The 16876-nt window shown below is 51.8% G+C and overlaps 1 protein-coding gene across 1 annotated transcript in view; it reads left to right on the top strand.

Moving 5' to 3' along the window:
• The window catches only part of LOC140904144 (uncharacterized), a 30559-nt gene extending 15721 nt beyond the window's left edge, over positions 1–14838 (top strand). Inside the window, exons 7-11 of the mRNA XM_073326456.1 lie at positions 662–764; positions 6339–6937; positions 7623–7749; positions 12486–12599; positions 12951–14838. Of these exons, the coding sequence (XP_073182557.1) occupies positions 662–764; positions 6339–6937; positions 7623–7749; positions 12486–12599; positions 12951–14755 (2748 nt within the window). The 3' untranslated portion in view covers positions 14756–14838. The remainder of the gene's footprint in view (positions 1–661; positions 765–6338; positions 6938–7622; positions 7750–12485; positions 12600–12950) is intronic.
• The last annotated feature ends 2038 nt before the right edge of the window (positions 14839–16876 follow it).

Here is a 16876-nt window from a genome sequence, read left to right on the forward strand (position 1 = left end):
GGGTCTTTCTGCTCAGCCAACTTAGGGACATTTCCTGCCCCCCTCACCCTGCTGAAGTGCCCAGGTGTGCACAGGAGCTCCAGGGAGACACTGATGCTGTGAGTCTCCCTGAGCCAGGGATGTGGGGCTGGAAGGTTCCTCCCAGAGGTGACACAGGGGGAGCTCATGTCCTCCCCCACCCCTTTACATTGTGCCCTTCTAGTATCACAGGTACAAATCGTCTCTACTGGGAGGGGCAGACTGTCCTTGTCACAGTGTATATATACACTGTGCCAGGGTGTACATGTACACCCTGGCCCCTGGCAGGGTGGGCAAGGAGCATGCGGTTACCGCAGTTACAGCCTACCAGCCTGTACTGGGTCTTGTCATGATGAGATTCAGAGATCAGGGTCGCATGGCAGCCCTCAGGTACAGGGCAGCATGGCCTAGAGGCCAGCATCAATACTGCGGCCCTTGAATTCAGGACAGCGCGGCCTAGTGGCCGATACCCAGGGGTGCCACCACCAGGGGTTGTTGGTCCAGGTAGAGGGGCACCCGACTCCACCAGGCCCCAACCCAGAGCCCTAGAGTGGTCTGTCAGCGGGGAATCCCACCGAAACATGCTGACCTCACGCAGGTGGGAGACACCACTCGCTCACCCGCCTGCTGTCGCTTCCTGCAGCTGCAGTTCATGAAACATGGGGGTCTCCAGGCTCCTGATGGCAACAGATCTCTGGTCCAGCTCTCCAGTGGGCACCTCCCACAGAGATCCTTCTTCTCCAGTGGTCAGCCCAGGCTGCTCCCTTTTTATACTGAGCATAACACCTGGAGCATGCCCAGTACGGTCTGAGAGGCGGGAATTCCTTCGCCCGCAGTGTGAGGTTAACCGCTTCCGGCCCAGTGTGCGGTGTGTACGCCCCATCACACATCCCCCCTGTCACATTATTGTGGGGCGGGGGGGAAGGTACTGACTCCATGGCAGATGACTGCTCTCCCTCCCCTGCCCCTGGAGGGATGGGAAACCCTTTACCCATGTCTCCAGCTCCCTTTCTTCCACAGCTGCAGGAGATCTCGAGGTTGTGTTAAAAACACTGCATGGCAGTTCAGGCCAGTGGGTGATTGGAGCTGGCCATGCTGGCTGCAGGGTCCCGCTGTAACCTCCAGGGCAACTGCACCTGGATTCCCCCTCCGTGGTCCACCAGTGACACCCACCCTTAGACTTCCCAGATGTCACCTCTCTTGGGCAGAGACACGTGTCTCTCCCTCTCCTGAACAGCGTATTTCCAGGCTGCACCAGCCCTGTTTACACTGTACGAGCTCTCAACAAGTCCTAAACGGCCAGCGCCTGCCCTTTGCTGTCTCTGCAGTGACTAAGGGCAGTGTCACGGCCAACACTGATACCCACCCAGCTCTTTGGTGCAAGCACGTTTATTCTTCAGGGGAAAGCACTGCCCAGAAAACATTAAAAACAAGGAAAGAACCAGAGATCACCCCAGCTCCAGCAAGGGCTCTGGTTGGGGATTTGTCCTTCAAACCCCACTATGGCTTTTTCTGTGGTCACAACAGCCTTCGCTCAGCACGAGCCCCCACCCCGTTAATCTGTAAATCTCTGCTTCGTGGGGTTCTGTGATCTGGGAATGGAATCACAGGGTCACCAAAGCACAAACCTATCCGAGGGGGGGTGGTGTCAAACGGCACATTCTGCCCCAGCCTGACTCTGGTTCCCCCAATCCCATGAGCTTTGCCTGCACAGGTTCAAATCCTGCTCACAGCAAAGGGCCAAGCGCCAGTCCCATGGAAGGGCAGTGGGGGTTTGTGCTCCTAGGTCACCTTGGTGCTTCTCAGAATCCAACCTCGTGGGCTTCCCGGGAGGATGCTCAATGCCGAAGGAGAAGGGGGGGATCCTGGAGAGAAAAAGCCACATCAACACAGACTGAACGGTGAGGAAATGGGGTGGGGGAAGCAGGCAGAGGTTACAGAGAAGTCTCTTTACACACAACAGGGAGCAGGAGGCAAGTGCAGCATGTTTAGGATGATGGTGGTGGAGAGAAAAAAGGCTGGATTCAATGCACGATGAGACCAAAGGAGGGGAAGGCGAGTGGCAGCCCACACAGGACCACAGCGCTCAGAGACCCCAGTGCTGGGCACCCTGACTGTCCTAGCTAGAGAGAACTGGCTAACAGGGACCCATCCCCCCGCCATGCTCCTCTCCTGGCAGAAGGCCCCTTGGAGCAGTAGGAGCTGGATTGGGAGTGGGGGGCCCTGGGGACAGAGGGCAGCTGAAGTCCCTCAGATATCTGGGAACTAGGCACTGCACAACGAACGGGCTTCACACCCCTCACAGCCGGGACTGAGGGGCAGCAGCAGCTGGTAGGGTCTGCGAGCAGGATTGGGGAAAAGACGAGCAGATGGGCCAGATCCCCAGCTGATGTTAATCACCCTGGCTCCATTGGAGTAAATGGGCCAGAACCTCAGCCGCTGTAAACGTCTTTTACTCCAGTGGTGACAACTTCTCTATTTCCCTCATGTCCCATTGAACCAGCTCGCTTCCCTGTTCAGGCTCAACGTTTTGTCATCTCGGTGGTAGAGGATCCCCCTCTAGTGGCTGGCCCACATGCAGGACAGCCTACAGCTCTCAGTTACTACTTGCTCAAGGCGCAGAGGTCTGTATGCGGTGGATCGAATGGCCCTGTTCTGCTGATGACCCGTGGGGAGGTCATAACGGCTCCCCATGGTGCAATCCCTCTTTGTTCAGGTTGTGAGCTTTAAAATTCTAGGAAAGGACACAAAAAATGTCCTGGCACCTTTTCTGTGCGGGATTCTCTGGGCAGGAAGAAAAGGCCACTGTCTCTTACCAAGAACCAGCCACGTGATGGCTTGGTGCTGGACGTGCAATGAGCACAAAGACTCCTCTCTCAGCCTGCAGTAACCCCTCTGCATTGCTCCTTCTTCAGCCAGCCCCAGCGAGCTTGTCTCAGAGACACAGGCTGCTTGGTCCCCAGACAGCTCCCCAGTGCCGGTGACCCTTAGATTCAGGACACCCAGCAGGACCTGGGGGTGGCTCCTCTCTCAAAGGGCTGGCAGGCTCAGGCCAGGCCCCTGGCATGGGGTTCACTATCTACTTACCTAGATGCCAGGGAAACCCACAGTCCCTTTGTGAGCCAGGTGAGGGATGGGTCTGGGCCCAGCTGAGCTGCCCAGAGAGAGGGGGCAGGAGAGGCTGGGGGCTGCTTGGCTCTTCTTGGGGTTTTGAAACTGATGGGAGACTTTGAAAACGTGTAGCCCACAGATCTGGGCATTAAACCCTCCACCCTGTGAAGGGATCCGAGGAGACAGACAGTAGAAGAATGGACAGAGCATGGGTGGACAGACCCATCAGCAGGGAAAAGCTCTAGGTACACACAGTCATAGTGGCAAAAAAACCCCACTGAATAAAATCAAGGTAATTAAATGCCCATAAACTACATTAATGCAGAGTAACAGTGGCCCAGTGCTTCCTCCTGCCCTCCAAGCATGTGGATGGGAGCTAAAGTTAAACCTCTGAAAACTAGGAAATGAAGAGTTAAAGTACATGCCATAACCACAAGACGACCTTAACTCTGCCCCTCCCCTGTCCCTGGAGTTGGCACTCGCCACTGGGAGTGGTTCAGTAGGGCTGGTGCAAAGGTTTACAAACTATGAAGGGAGGCGGAGAATGCTCCATCTCAGGGAGTCTTCAGGTCAAGACTAGATGCCTTTCTGGAAGATGATTTAGTCAAACACCAGGTACTCAGCTCAACTCGGCAGCAAATGGATGAAATTCTGTGGCCTGTGGTATAGAAGAGGTCAGACTAGATGACCTAATCGTCACATCTGGCCATAAAAAACCCATGAATCTACCATAGATACAAGGAAGGACTAAGAGAACATGCCACTGTTTGTGTTGTGTTGCACAGACGGGAATACCGGCATTTACCTGCATGCCCTCCAGCTGTGTGCACTCCGTCATCTCTAGCTAGAATTTGTTGCTGGAGGGATTACTGGGAGCAGCTTGGCAGAGCTGTGACTGGGATATGAAGGGGGGTGCGTGTGAAACTTGGGGCACCAAGTCTGCCTCATTTCCATGCTGAGTGTTGTAGGTTGTGTCAGTGAAGGTGCACAAGGATGTGTTCTTGTCACATAGACGGTCAGCAGCCTGGTGGCGTATTGGTAAAGAGAAGTTGTTAGACTTTGTGCTGTACTGCTCCTGTTCCCAAAGTGTTGTGTAGCAGGGGAGGGCAGAGGGTGTCACTCTGTGTGTCACTGGCATGCTGGGGTGATGCTGAAACAGGACAGCGTAGAGGCTGTATTGTGGGGTATTGTGAACCTTAACTCTGCATTTCCCCTTCCAAGAACCGAGGGGACAGGAATCCTTACCCAGCGAGGTCACACTCTCATAGTTCTCCTGCATGACATCTCTGCAGAGGGCTCTCTGAGAGGGGCCCAGCAGAGAGAAAAGGGGAGGAACTAGAGACGATTTGTATCAGTGTGTGAGAGAATCATAGAATATCAGGGTTGAAAGGGACCTCAGGAGGCCATCCAGTCCAATCCCCTGCTCAAAGCAGGACCAATCCCCAATTAAATCATCCCAGCCAGGGCTTTGTCAAGCCTGACCGTAAAAACTTCTAAGGAAGGAGCTTCCACCACCTCCCTAGGTAACGCATTCCAGTGTTTCACCACCCTCCTAGTGAAAAAGTTTTTCCTAATATCCAACCTAAATCTCCCCCACTGCAACTTGAGACCATTACTCCTTGTTCTGTCATCTGCTACCATTGAGAACAGTCTAGATCCATCCTCTTTGGAACCCCCTTTCAGGTAGTTGAAAGCAGCTATCAAATCCCCCCTCATTCTTCTCTTCTGCAGACTAAACAATCCCAGTTCCCTCAGCCTCTCCTCATAAGTCATGTGTTCCAGACCCCTAATCATTTTTGTTGCCCTCCGCTGGACTCTTCACAATTTTTCCACATCCTTCTTGTAGTGTGGGGCCCAAAACTGGACACAGTACTCCAGATGAGGCCTCACCAATGTCAAATAGAGGGGAACGATCACGTCCCTCGATCTGCTGGCAATGCCCCTACGTATACATCCCAAAATGCCATTGGCCTTCTTGGCAACAAGGGCACACTGCTGACTCATATCCAGCTTCTTGTCCACTGTCACCCCTAGGTCCTTTTCCGCAGAACTGCTGCCGAGCCATTCGGTCCCTAGTCTGTAGCGGTGCATGGGATTCTTCCATCCTAAGGGCAGGACTCTGCACTTGTCCTTGTTGAACCTCATCCGATTTCTTTTGGCCCAATCCTCCAATTTGTCTAGGTCCCTCTGTATCCTATCCCTACCCTCCAGCATTTCTACCTCTCCTCGTAGTTTACTTTAGAGAGAAGTGGCACAAACAGGGAAAGGGTGCAATTAATGCACCCCTGCCCCCCACTTCTCCCCCTGGAAATTCCTGGCTGCACAGAGACGGCTCAGTCCCCCCCAGTGTAAAAAATTGCTCTCTGTCTTAATGTGCTAACAGGAGCAGTTACTGATGAGTCAGGTGAGGTGAGGGGGTGTAGGTCAAACATTTCACTGAATCAAGTCTCCTGCAGCCCCCGGTAGGTAACATCAGACAGAGATCAGAGGGGTCGCCGGGTTAGTCTGCATCGGCAAACAGAACGAGGAGTCCTCGTGGCACCTTAGAGATGACCAAAGTGGGGTCCAGCCCACGAAAGCTTCTGCCCAAATACATGTGTTAGCCTCTAAGGTGCCACAAGGCCTCCCTGCTCTTCCTTCACCAGCCAGGGAGACGCTGCCGCGACTGGGCCGTGCCCCGCCTGGGCCTTGAAGCACCAGCCCCGGGAAGCCCATGCTGGGAGGTGCTGTCTGGGGGAGGGGAAATAAAGAAGCCCCTCTGCCCCCCCCCATTGCAAACACTGGTGTCGCACTGGAGTGTAACTGGCCCCCCTCTGCCTGTGCCGGGCTTTTGCCCCCCTCACCCTCAGGCAGGCCTCACGCCCGGTTCCTCCCCCCACGATTTTGCCCTCAGCCCCCTCCTAACCCTGCCTCCAGCTGCTTGACCCCCCCCCCCCGCTCCGATCTGCCCCCTGGCCCCTTTCTGAGCCCGGTGAAGGGCAGCCGGCAGAACCGGGGGCCACGGAAGGGCAGAGGCAGAAGGGCAGCGGCTTCCGCAGATGTTACTGAGCATGCGCCCTGCCCCCTAAGTAGCCAAAACAGAGATGCCAGATAACAGCCCTGTGAGTCTGTATTCACAAAAAGGAAAGGAGGATTTGTGGCACCTTAGAGACTAACCCATTTATTTGAGCATGAGCTCACGAAAGTTTCCCCTTTTCCTTTTGCGAAAGCAGAGATTTTCACACTACGCCCCCCAGGCTTGCAAGGAGCGGGGGCTCTGCGCACTAGGGCCCCGCTGCAGCGCCCCCCGCGGGCTGAGCCTCCCCCTGGCCCCGCGGGGCTGGGGCGCCCTTCGCAGCCCCCGGGACCAGCCGCCCGCGGTCTGGCGCCAGGGCCGGAGGCTCAGAGCCGCACAAGCCCCGCGGGGGCCGGCTGGGGCGCTTGGAGCAGCCGACCCGCCCCCCGCAGGCTCGCCCAAAGCTCGCGGGGAGGGAGGAGCCCCGCCCCCCCGCAGCCCGAAAAAAGGCGACGGTCGCACCGACCCCCCCGCAGCACGGTCCCGCCTGCACCGACCCGCCGCCGCCTCCCCCGGCCCGGCCCGGCCCGGCCCGGCCCCGGGCTCAGCCCCTGCAGCGGCTCCGCGACTCACAGGCACGCCGGGGCCCGGCGTCTGCAGGACCCACAGGAAGGGGCAGGAGCAGCCGGGAGCGGGGCGGGCTGGAGGAAGCAGGAGAACAAAGCCCGGAGATCGGGCCCGGGGCAGGTCCGTTCCCCGCGGGGAGCCAGCCCCGGGCTCTGCCCCCGTCCGCTCCGGAGCCAGAGACTCCAGGTGCCCGAGAGCCCCCGGGGGAAGCGTGACTCTCTGCCCCGGGGAGCCCCAGACGCTGCAGCCCCCGGGGGTCGGCCCCGGCACGGCTGGGATTGGGGGGGGGAGAGAGACTGGGGCCTGGCGGGGTTCCCCTGGGGTGTGGGGAAGGGGAAAAACCGGAGGTGCAGGGCGGGGGAGGTCGGTCGGTCGGGGCCTTTGAACTGTCTCTGTGCAGGAAATCCGAGGAGGAGAAGTGGGGGAGGGGGGGGGAGTTCATTGCACCCTTTCCCTATTTGTGCCTCTTCGCTCTCTCACACTGCTCCAAATTCTCTCTAGTTCTTCCCCTTTTCTCTCTCATTATCCCATGTGGCTCATCAATTCCAAGGAGATCCTTCCCCTATTTCTCTTAAAATGATTGACGCTCCATTCTCTTCCTACCAGGCAGCTCTGCCTAGACCCTGCTCGGGGCCCCATCTCCTGCATGTCTCTGGTTAGTCTGTGTGATGGATCTGCTGGGAGAGACGAGGAGCTCTCTCTTCGTCCCCTCACCCTGGTGTTTCCTGGATGCTCGGAGCCTTGTGGGGGGTTGAAACTCTTTTGACAGGGAGCCTCCCGGAGCTCCAATTTGATTGGCTCCTCTCCCCCACGAATAGTGGGGTTGTGAGTGGGGCAGCAGGTCCTGAGTTTTGGACTCTTGCTCTTTCAGGGACCGGTGACCTTCGAGGAGGTGGCTGTGTATTTCACCAGGGAAGAGGGGGCTCTGCCGGACCCCGCTCAGAGAGCCCTCTGCAGAGACGTCATGCAGGAGAACTATGAGAGTGTGACCTCGCTGGGTAAGGATTCCTGTCCCCTCGGTTCTTGGAAGGGGAAATGCAGAGTTAAGGTTCACACCAGCCCCAGAATGCAACCTCTACTCTGTCCTGTTTCAGCATCACCCCAGCATGCCAGTGACACATAGAGTGACACCCTCTGCCCTCCCCTGCTACACAACACTTTGGGAACAGGAGCAGTACAGCACAAAGTCTAACAACTTCTCTTTACACATACACCACCAGGCTGCTGACCGTCTATGTGACAAGAACAGATCCTTGTGCACCTTCACTGACACAACCTACAACACTCAGCATGGAAATGAGGCAGACTTGGTGCCCCAAGTTTCACACGCACCCCCCTTCATATCCCAGTCACAGCTCTGCCAAGCTGCTCCCAGTAATCCCTCCAGCGACAAATTCTAGCTAGAGATGACGGAGTGCACACAGCTGGAGGGCATGCAGGTAAATGCCGGTATTCCCGTCTGTGCAACACAACACAAACAGTGGCATGTTCTCTTAGTCCTTCCTTGTATCTGTTGTAGATTCATGGGTTTTTATGGCCAGATGTGACGATTAGGTCATCTAGTCTGACCTCTTCTATAACACAGGCCACAGAATTTCATCCATTTGCTGCCAAGTTGAGCTGAATGCTTTGTGTTAGATTAAAGCATCTTCCAGAAAGGCATCTAGTCTTGACTCAAAGACTTCCTGAGATGTTGAAGCTGTCACTTCCCTGGTAATTTGTAAACCTTTCCACCAGCCTTCCTGAACCATTCCCAGTGGCGAGTGCCAACTCCAGGGATAGGGAAGGGGCAGAGTTAAGGTTGTGTTGCAGTTAGGACATGTACTTTAACTCTTCATTTCCTAGTTTTCAGAGGTTTAACTTTAGCTCCCATCCACATGCTGGGAGGGCAGGAGGAAGCACTGGGCCACTGTAACTCTGCATTAATGTAGTTTATGGGCATTTCATTACTGTCATTTTTGTTCAGTGGTTTTTTTTTTTTTGCCACTATGACTGTGTGTACCCTAGAGCTTTTGCCGTCCTAGCTATGATGGTTAGCGGTATAGTTCTCTCTAAGGTGCACCCCTGGGCAGCTGCCCATGAGAGAATGAAGGGCCACGCACCTAATTAGATGTGCCGCACACGCATGGCTCCACTAATTAGGTGCCCCTGGACAGGACATGGAAAAAGGTGAGGTTATGGGGGGGAAATAGGGGGTGGGTGGAGTGAGGTTGGGGAGGGGAGTTTAGGGTGTCCCAACTCCCAGCTGGGCTGCAGCTGCCGGTGCGGGGGAGATGCAGAACTCACTCTCCGCTCCAGGCTGGGCTGGGGGAGCAGGCTGCACGGGTCGGGGGGTGGAGGGGCTGGTGGGAGTAGGCTGCACGTGGGTTGGGGTGCTAAGATTTTGGGCGGGTTGCTGGCATTTTGGGGCATGCGGGGAATGTGGCTACATGGGAGGTGGGGTGCTGGGGAAACTCCATTGTCTGATTAATGCATCAGAGCAAGATCAGTCCAAGCACATCTTGCCTTTTCTTGTTGTTGAGGTAACTATAAGGCTAGGGTGAGGAGCTGGTATTAATTACCACCTGATTGTTGATATAATTACGAGATCTGAAATATCCCAGGAATAATCTGATGGGGAAGGAATAATGTGGCACCCCCGCTATTTTCCCCTGTTAGAATTAGGGAGCAAACACAAAACAGTGAATCCTCTGCGGTTCTAAACCAAAATATTTTCCACTTAGTATTAGCAGGGAAAGATGAAGAGCTTGCTTTGGGCCATGTTGCATTTCAGTTGACAGCTGGTGGACATCTGCCAGAGATGTGAGAAAGACTGGGCTAAGATTTAGTTTGACTGGAGGGAGACAGATCCAGAGCAGAGCAGTAAAGAGGGCGGAGGGATTCTGCATTAGCAGATCTTAATGCAGAATACGACTTGTACTGGTGTTTTTTTTATTGTAAAGCCTTTAGGCTGCTTTTGTAGATACGTGTAATTAATCTGTCCTCTTCCTAGAGTTCTGAGGAGGTTATATGAGTATTTTTAAAGAGTGCAGACTGCAGATTAGGTTGCAGTGAGGTCTCAATAACTGCAGGATCAGGCTCTAAACTGCTGTCCAGTCCACACACTGAAGAAACTGAAAAAAGGTTTCAGAGTAACAGCCGTGTTAGTCTGTATTCACAAAAAGAAAAGGAGTACTCGTGGCACCTTAGAGACTAACCAATTTAGCTCACGAAAGCTTATGCTCAAATAAATTGGTTAGTCTCTAAGGTGCCACGAGTACTCCTTTTCTTTAAACTGAAAAAACACTTTGATCTTTCTGTCGTAGTGATCTGATGGGTAAAGTACAGCAATCCAAGGTTAAAAGAAATAGATCTGTGATTTTTATTTTGATTGGTGTCTGCAGGGGCAAGGTTGCGGAAGATTGGCGAGGAGCTAAGTGGTCGACTGAGTATGTGACTGGATGTAAGTGGAGGATGCAGGCGGTTTCAATGAACTTTGTCCGACAGATCCTGCCAAAAGATATTGTAGCCTAGCTCAGCATATTTTTGCCTGTAAACGAGTCAGTTTATGTAACAAGCATAAATTGTACATATAAGAATGTAGCCAGCTGTTGACCGCATGTAACCCCGAGATAAGTGCAGAGAATACAGTGCCACAGAGGACTCCCCACTGGTGGAGTCCTGCCTGGTCAGCTGTCCCGAACGGCCAGAGTCCCCTACAGTCCCTCTGCGCATCCTAGGGGCTCCCCATGCAGATTGGAGCGTAAGTTCTTCCTTCCTTCAATAAAGCATAGTTTGCTATTCTTAGGCCTGAGTGTCCTCCTTTCGCTGATATCTTCCCCCCCCCCCCCAGCCCTTGCGGGCACAGTGTCGCTTTAAGAAGCTGCTTTCATGCTATTTACTCTCTCTTAGGTACTGATCCTGCAAACAGTTATGCCTCTGGAGGGCATCCATACATAGGCGTTTGCGGGATTGGGGCTTTAGTGAATAAATATTGGAGCAAAAGCACCTGGCTAGGCCTAGCTCGTGACATTGGCATGGTTACATTTCAAACAAAGTTTACATGGGTGTTAATGGCTTAAGGTAAGAAAGAAAAAGAAAAAAGGATTCTTTTACAACATAATTCTTGGGAGGTATCTGAACACGGAGATCTTAATGATTTTTTAAAAAATATCCTGTGTTACTAATCAATACATGGGAAATTGTTAAAACTGGAAGAACTTGACCATGGATGCTGTTTGGCCTTTCAATTAGAGTTGGATTCCAGACAAGTGATTCCCATTAAGTTTTAGAATTTGTCTGGGGAGAGGTATTAGCAAAGATCTGGCCTTAATGCTTTCCATCTGGTATAGTTCTGGCATGTCAGAGTACTCCCATTGACTCAGAAGTAGGAATAGGTGTTTTGTAGGATGAAGACCTTACTTGCAAGCTCTCTGAAGCAGGGATCTGTCTGTAAACTCCGAAGCCATGTGTCAGTCTGCTCCAGGGCTTCTGCTCTGAGTTTTTGAGTTGGTGACACACACACACAATGTGAAAACAGGAGAACTTTGCCTGTTTCTGCAGGGCTCTGTTGCACTTGCATAGGTCCTGGACACTCATTTAAAATACCCATCACCAGCCAGTTGCTGTTTTACTTCCCTTTGTATTTTCAGTGTTGTCACTTGTTTGTTCGGGGTTTTGTTTGCTGTGTGTTGCTTTATTACTTCTTTTTCCTGTTCTACGTGTGTGAAGTATTCACCAAGTTAAGAATTGACATCCCATAGAAATGGTATAAGCCTGAGTGAAAACCTTCTACTCTCCTTTCCAGTATCAGACAATATTGTATTAATATTTGCGATGAGAGCATGACTGTTTCTAGTTGACTCATAGATTTGTTTAGCATCTTAAAGCTGGGCTGTGTGCGCAGATAATATGCATGCAAGAGGGATAGTTTGGGGAACTGCGAAAGTCGGTAGCATGCTAGTGTTTTGGCAGATGCTTCATTTTTTGAGAGCAGCTTTCCCTGAAGATTTAGTGATCAGGCTGTATGGTAGGAGGAGGTTATTAAATTGGGTCTCCGGTGCATACTTTTTATGCTTTTACTAAGTGGCCATGGCTTTGTTTTATTTCTATAGCTGTTTTCAGTAGGCCACATTTGGGTGTGTTTACTAGCTTGAGTTGTTAGAAAGGATGATAAAATACATGTACTCCAAGGGCAGTGTCCATTTTCTTTTTATTTGATTTCATATTAAATACACATCTTAAGCAGTGCACCTTGATAATTATCCCTTGTTTAATATTCTCTCTTCTTCCTCCATACCTAGGAACTGTTTAAGAATATATATTCTATCTAGGGTTTTGTTTGAACTGGTAGCGCGCACCCACACATTACCTCAATGCTGGTGGAGCGCATAACAAAATTCAACCCGCACGTGGATGGAAAATATTCGAGGGAACATTGGTCAGTGGTGTGATTTTTCACACCCGTAGCTGACACAGCTACGCTGGAAAACTGTTAAGTACAGACCGAGCAAAGGTCTGCATGTGGATTTCAGAGCACTTTAAACTATTACTTTTAACACAAACATGTTAGTATCAGAGAGAAAACTTCCAAGAGGAACGTCTGCAAAAAGCAAGAAAAATGTCCTGCCCCTGGGGAGCTGCCTCCAGGATTTGAGTACTTTAAAATGGGCTGGGGTAAAACCGATAGACTCTTCTCGGTGAGAAATGTCCCATGAACTCCCCTGATCTCCCTTGTTTTCTATCCCCTGAGCAGGGTTTCCCATTCCCAAACCTGACATGATCTCCCAGCTGGAACAAGGGGAGGAGCCGTGGGGCCTGGATCTCCAGGGCTCTGAGGAAGGAGAGATCCCGAGAGGTGCCTGCGCAGGTGAGGGATCCTTAAATCAATTCAAAAACGTTCCGTGGCTGAAAGAAATACCTGCGACTCCCTAAAAAGGCCTTGGGAGCTCTCGGAGTTCAGGAGTATCCCCAGGAGGCCTTGCACCTTATGGGCAGCTGTCGCTTACGGCTTCCTACCCATCCTGACTGACACCCGGCAGCAGCTCCCTCCCTGACGGATACAGTTCTGCCTCCAAATCCTCTCTTCTTGCCGCTGTGGAGAAAAGTTTAGGAGAATTCACTACCAGGGGTTTTTTTTCCCTGTCTCTCAAGCTCTAATTTCAGTTTGTTTCCTTCTTTTCCACCCGTGTTTCTGAGGTTTCTCTCTCTGTCCTGACAGGTGCTGGGATGGTGAATGAGAACAAGGAGCTGAATCCTGAGCAGGAAGATGCTGAGCAAGTGGAAGCGCGCGGGGGATTATCGCAAGGATCGAAAGGGAATGTGTCCAGGTGTTGTGTGAAGGGGAAAGCCTGTGAGAACCAGCACAGGCCGGAGAGGCAGCAGGGAAACCAGCCCAGGGAGAAAGTGGGTAAATCCATTAATTGTCAGGGGGCTCACCAGGACTCCAAGGAAATCACAGCCCAGCAGGGAATACCTACAGAAGAGAGAAAAAACACATGCACTGAGTGTGGGAAACACTTCACTCTGAACTCCACCCTCGTTAGACATCAGAGGATCCACACAGGGGAGCACCCCTACAAATGCTGTGAGTGCGGGAAACAGTTCAGCGAGAAATCAAACCTTATTACACATCAGACAAGCCACACAAGAGAGAGACCCTATGAGTGCTGTGAGTGCGGGAAAAGCTTCACTCGGAGTTCAACCCTTATTAGACATCAAAGAATCCATATAGGGGAGAGACCCTATGAGTGCTGTGAGTGCGGGAAAAGCTTCACTCGGAGTTCAACCCTTACTAGACATCAGAGAATCCATACAGGAGACAGACCCTATGAGTGCCGTGAGTGCGGAAAAAAGTTCACTCAGAGCTCAGTCCTTATTAATCACCAGCGAATGCACACAGGAGAGCGCCCCTATACATGCTGTGAGTGTGGGCAAACATTCGCTCAGAGCTCAGCCCTGTTTAAGCATGAGAAGATCCACACGGGAGAGCGCCCCTATGAATGCTCTGAGTGCGGGAAACAATTCATTGAGAAATCAAAATTTATGAAACATCAGACAAGCCACACAGGAGAGAGACCCTATGAATGTTGTCAGTGCGGGAAACAGTTCAGTGAGAAATCAAGCCTTACTAAACATCAGGCAAGCCACACAGATGAGAGACCCTATGAGTGTAGTGAGTGCGGGAAAAGCTTCACTCGGAGCTCATCCCTCATAAGACATCAGAGGATCCACACAGGAGAGAGACCGTATAAATGCTGTGAGTGTGGGAAAAGCTTTGCTTTCAAATCAGACGTTAATAAACATCAGAGGGTCCACACGGGAGAGCGCCCCTATGAATGCCGCGAGTGCGGGAAACAGTTCAGTCAGAAATCAAACCTTAGGGCACATCAGAGAGGCCACACAGAACAGAGTCCCTATGAATGCCGTGAGTGCGGGAAAAAGTTCACTCAGCTCTCAAGCCTTATTAATCACCAGAGAATCCACCCGGGAGAGCGCCCCTATCAATGCTGTGAGTGGGGGAAACAGTTCAGTGAGAAATCAAACGTTCTTAAACGTGAGGCAGACCACACAGGAGAGAGACCCTATGAGTGCTGCGAGTGCGGGAAAAAGTTCACTCAGCGCTCAGGCCTTATTAATCACCAGAGAATCCACACAGGAGAGCGCCCCTATACATGCTGCGAGTGTGGGAAAAAGTTCACTCAGAGCTCAGGCCTTATTAAACATCGGAGGATCCACACAGGAGAGAAACCCTATGAGTGCTCCGAGTGCGGGAAAAGTTTCACTGAGAGCTCATCCCTTATTAGACATCAGGGGATCCACACGGGAGAGAGACCCCATGAATGCTTTGAGTGTGGGAAAAGCTTCACTTTTAAATCGGACCTTATTAATCATCAGAGAATGCACACGGGAGAGCGCCCCTATGAATGCTGTGAGTGCGGTAAAAAGTTCACTCAGAGCTCAAGTCTTACTATTCATCGGAGGATCCACACACGAGAGCAGCCTGTGAGTGCGGGAAAAGTTTGATCCGGAGCTCACACCTTAATAGACATCAGCGATTTCACAGGCTAGAGACACACCATAAAACTTTGTGTAGGCAGAGAAAAGATTTTTTTAAAGACCTTTGCTAATTCCCACATAGCGACTTTTTTAGGGCTGTTTGCACCATTTGAGTCACCCTGTTCTCTCAGTTCCCCCAGATGAGTTGCCTGCTTTTTGTTTTGCAGGTCGCCCTTCTCTGGGGTGAATCCCGTGGTCCTTTCTACCTACTCCCTTCTCCTGCGAGTCATCATGGGAGTGTGTCCCTCCTGCACGGAGTGTCCGTCAGCCCCAGGTGGGGGAAATAGGGGAGACCTCAAGTAGCTACACTGAGCGAAAATCAACCTGGGCTTTGTCTCCGCTAGGATTTTCCATGGGCTCGGCCTGCTGGAGGTGGCGATCCCAGTGCCAACACCCCGCTGTATGTGCCGTGCTGACAAAGCCCAGGCTGGGGTTAGCTCGCACCTTCCCCTTTGACCGGTCCTAATCAACGCCAATTTCATAGTCGAGACAGGCCCTGAGCAGCACCTTTATACTGGCCCCGCTGTAGCAGAGCGAGTGTTAGAGTCACCAAGTTCCCCCTCTGGTGACAGATTGTTTCATTCCCAGTTGTTCTCACGCTGGTCCAGGTTGTGCTGGGCAGCAGGTTGTTTTTTGTTTTGTTTTTTTTTTACCATTTCCCTTATTGAAAATCTATCTCAATATAACAAAGAGGAGGAGCAGGAGTGGGACAAATGTATCATTTCGGCCTCTACGACACCGGAAGGAAATGGGGTGAGTCAGCGGGATTCCCTCCTTCCCCATCATCGTCACTAGGCCCCCTCACTCCAGCAGTGCTGGGGTCTGTTTGAGCCACAATGGAGCTTATCCACCTATATTCTATCCCTCCACCTCCCAAAGAGTCTCTGCACTTCATAGCAATTTGATCCTAAATCCAACTAGTTAGGGCTGGAGATGAATGTCCCAGACCTGGATGGGGAATTCCAATGGATCCCAAACACAGTGCAATCATTCCCCATTTAAATCCCAGTTTCTGTCTGTTGACAGAGCCCCTTCTGGGCTTTTTCCTGCTGAGCTGCGATCGTTTGCACAGGAGAAGTTTGGTAGTTTTCCCCTATTACGACAATGCTGTTGTTTTTTGTCAGTAACACAATTCTATAACAATGAAGTGCTGTGGAGTGAGGCAGGTTTGAATGGATCAGAGGAGAAAGCGACGGGGGAATCTCCTCTCCTGCTTTTTGATTAATCAGACGGAACCTAGAATTTAATTTTATATGAAACTGAAAGTGACTTATACAGAGCTAGCTGAGTGGTGTTAAAAATAGGTTTCGGTTTAGTGAGCTTCTTCATTTTATTTGTTTTATACATTTCATTAAAATGTATAGCAAATCATGTCTTTCAATAAGCTCCCGGCTCAGAACCATAGAGCATCTGGGTGGAGATCAGCCAGTCCAAGTCAGAGCCTTATCAGCTCCCTCTGTGTTAACCCTTTGGTTCTCACAGAGCAGCTGGGGGGGTGGGGAGAGAACCCATCTCAGCTCCCACTGCATCTTCGGGGGCTCAGAGCATCGCAAGTGAGCTCCCCTATGCAGGCTTTCAGGAGTAGGGAGCTGGGAGGGGAGAGGTGGGCTGAGGCTGTGTTTGCCTCATGAGGGGTTCGTGGAATGGGGGGCATCTCTAAGTAGGGATGGATTGGTTGTAGATTTCTCTGCTTTCACTGTAATGGTCAGGGCCAGTCACCACTGCCATCTGGCTTGCCCTGGCTTGGGGTTGTGTCTGCTCAGGCCCAGCTGAAGTTGGGGGTCTAGTTCGGAGGGTTGTAAATGGAGGTAAGGAGATTGTGCCTTTCAGCCATTGTGGTGTTGGCTGAGTGAAGATGTTTGTGTTTGAGGGGAACATTGGGGAATGACTGAAAGAGGGCAGAGTTAAGGTTAAAAGAAAAGGAGTACTTGTGGCACCTTAGAGACTAACCAATTTATTTGAGCATAAGCTTTCGTGAGCTACAGCTCACTTCATCGGATGCAACAGCTCCGATGTAGCTGTAGCTCACGAAAGTTTATGCTCAAATAAATTGGTTAGTCTCTAAGGTGCCACAAGTCCTCCTTTTCT

The sequence above is a fragment of the Lepidochelys kempii genome, chromosome 28 (assembly GCF_965140265.1).
Source record: "Lepidochelys kempii isolate rLepKem1 chromosome 28, rLepKem1.hap2, whole genome shotgun sequence".
Taxonomy (NCBI): Eukaryota; Metazoa; Chordata; order Testudines; family Cheloniidae; genus Lepidochelys; species Lepidochelys kempii.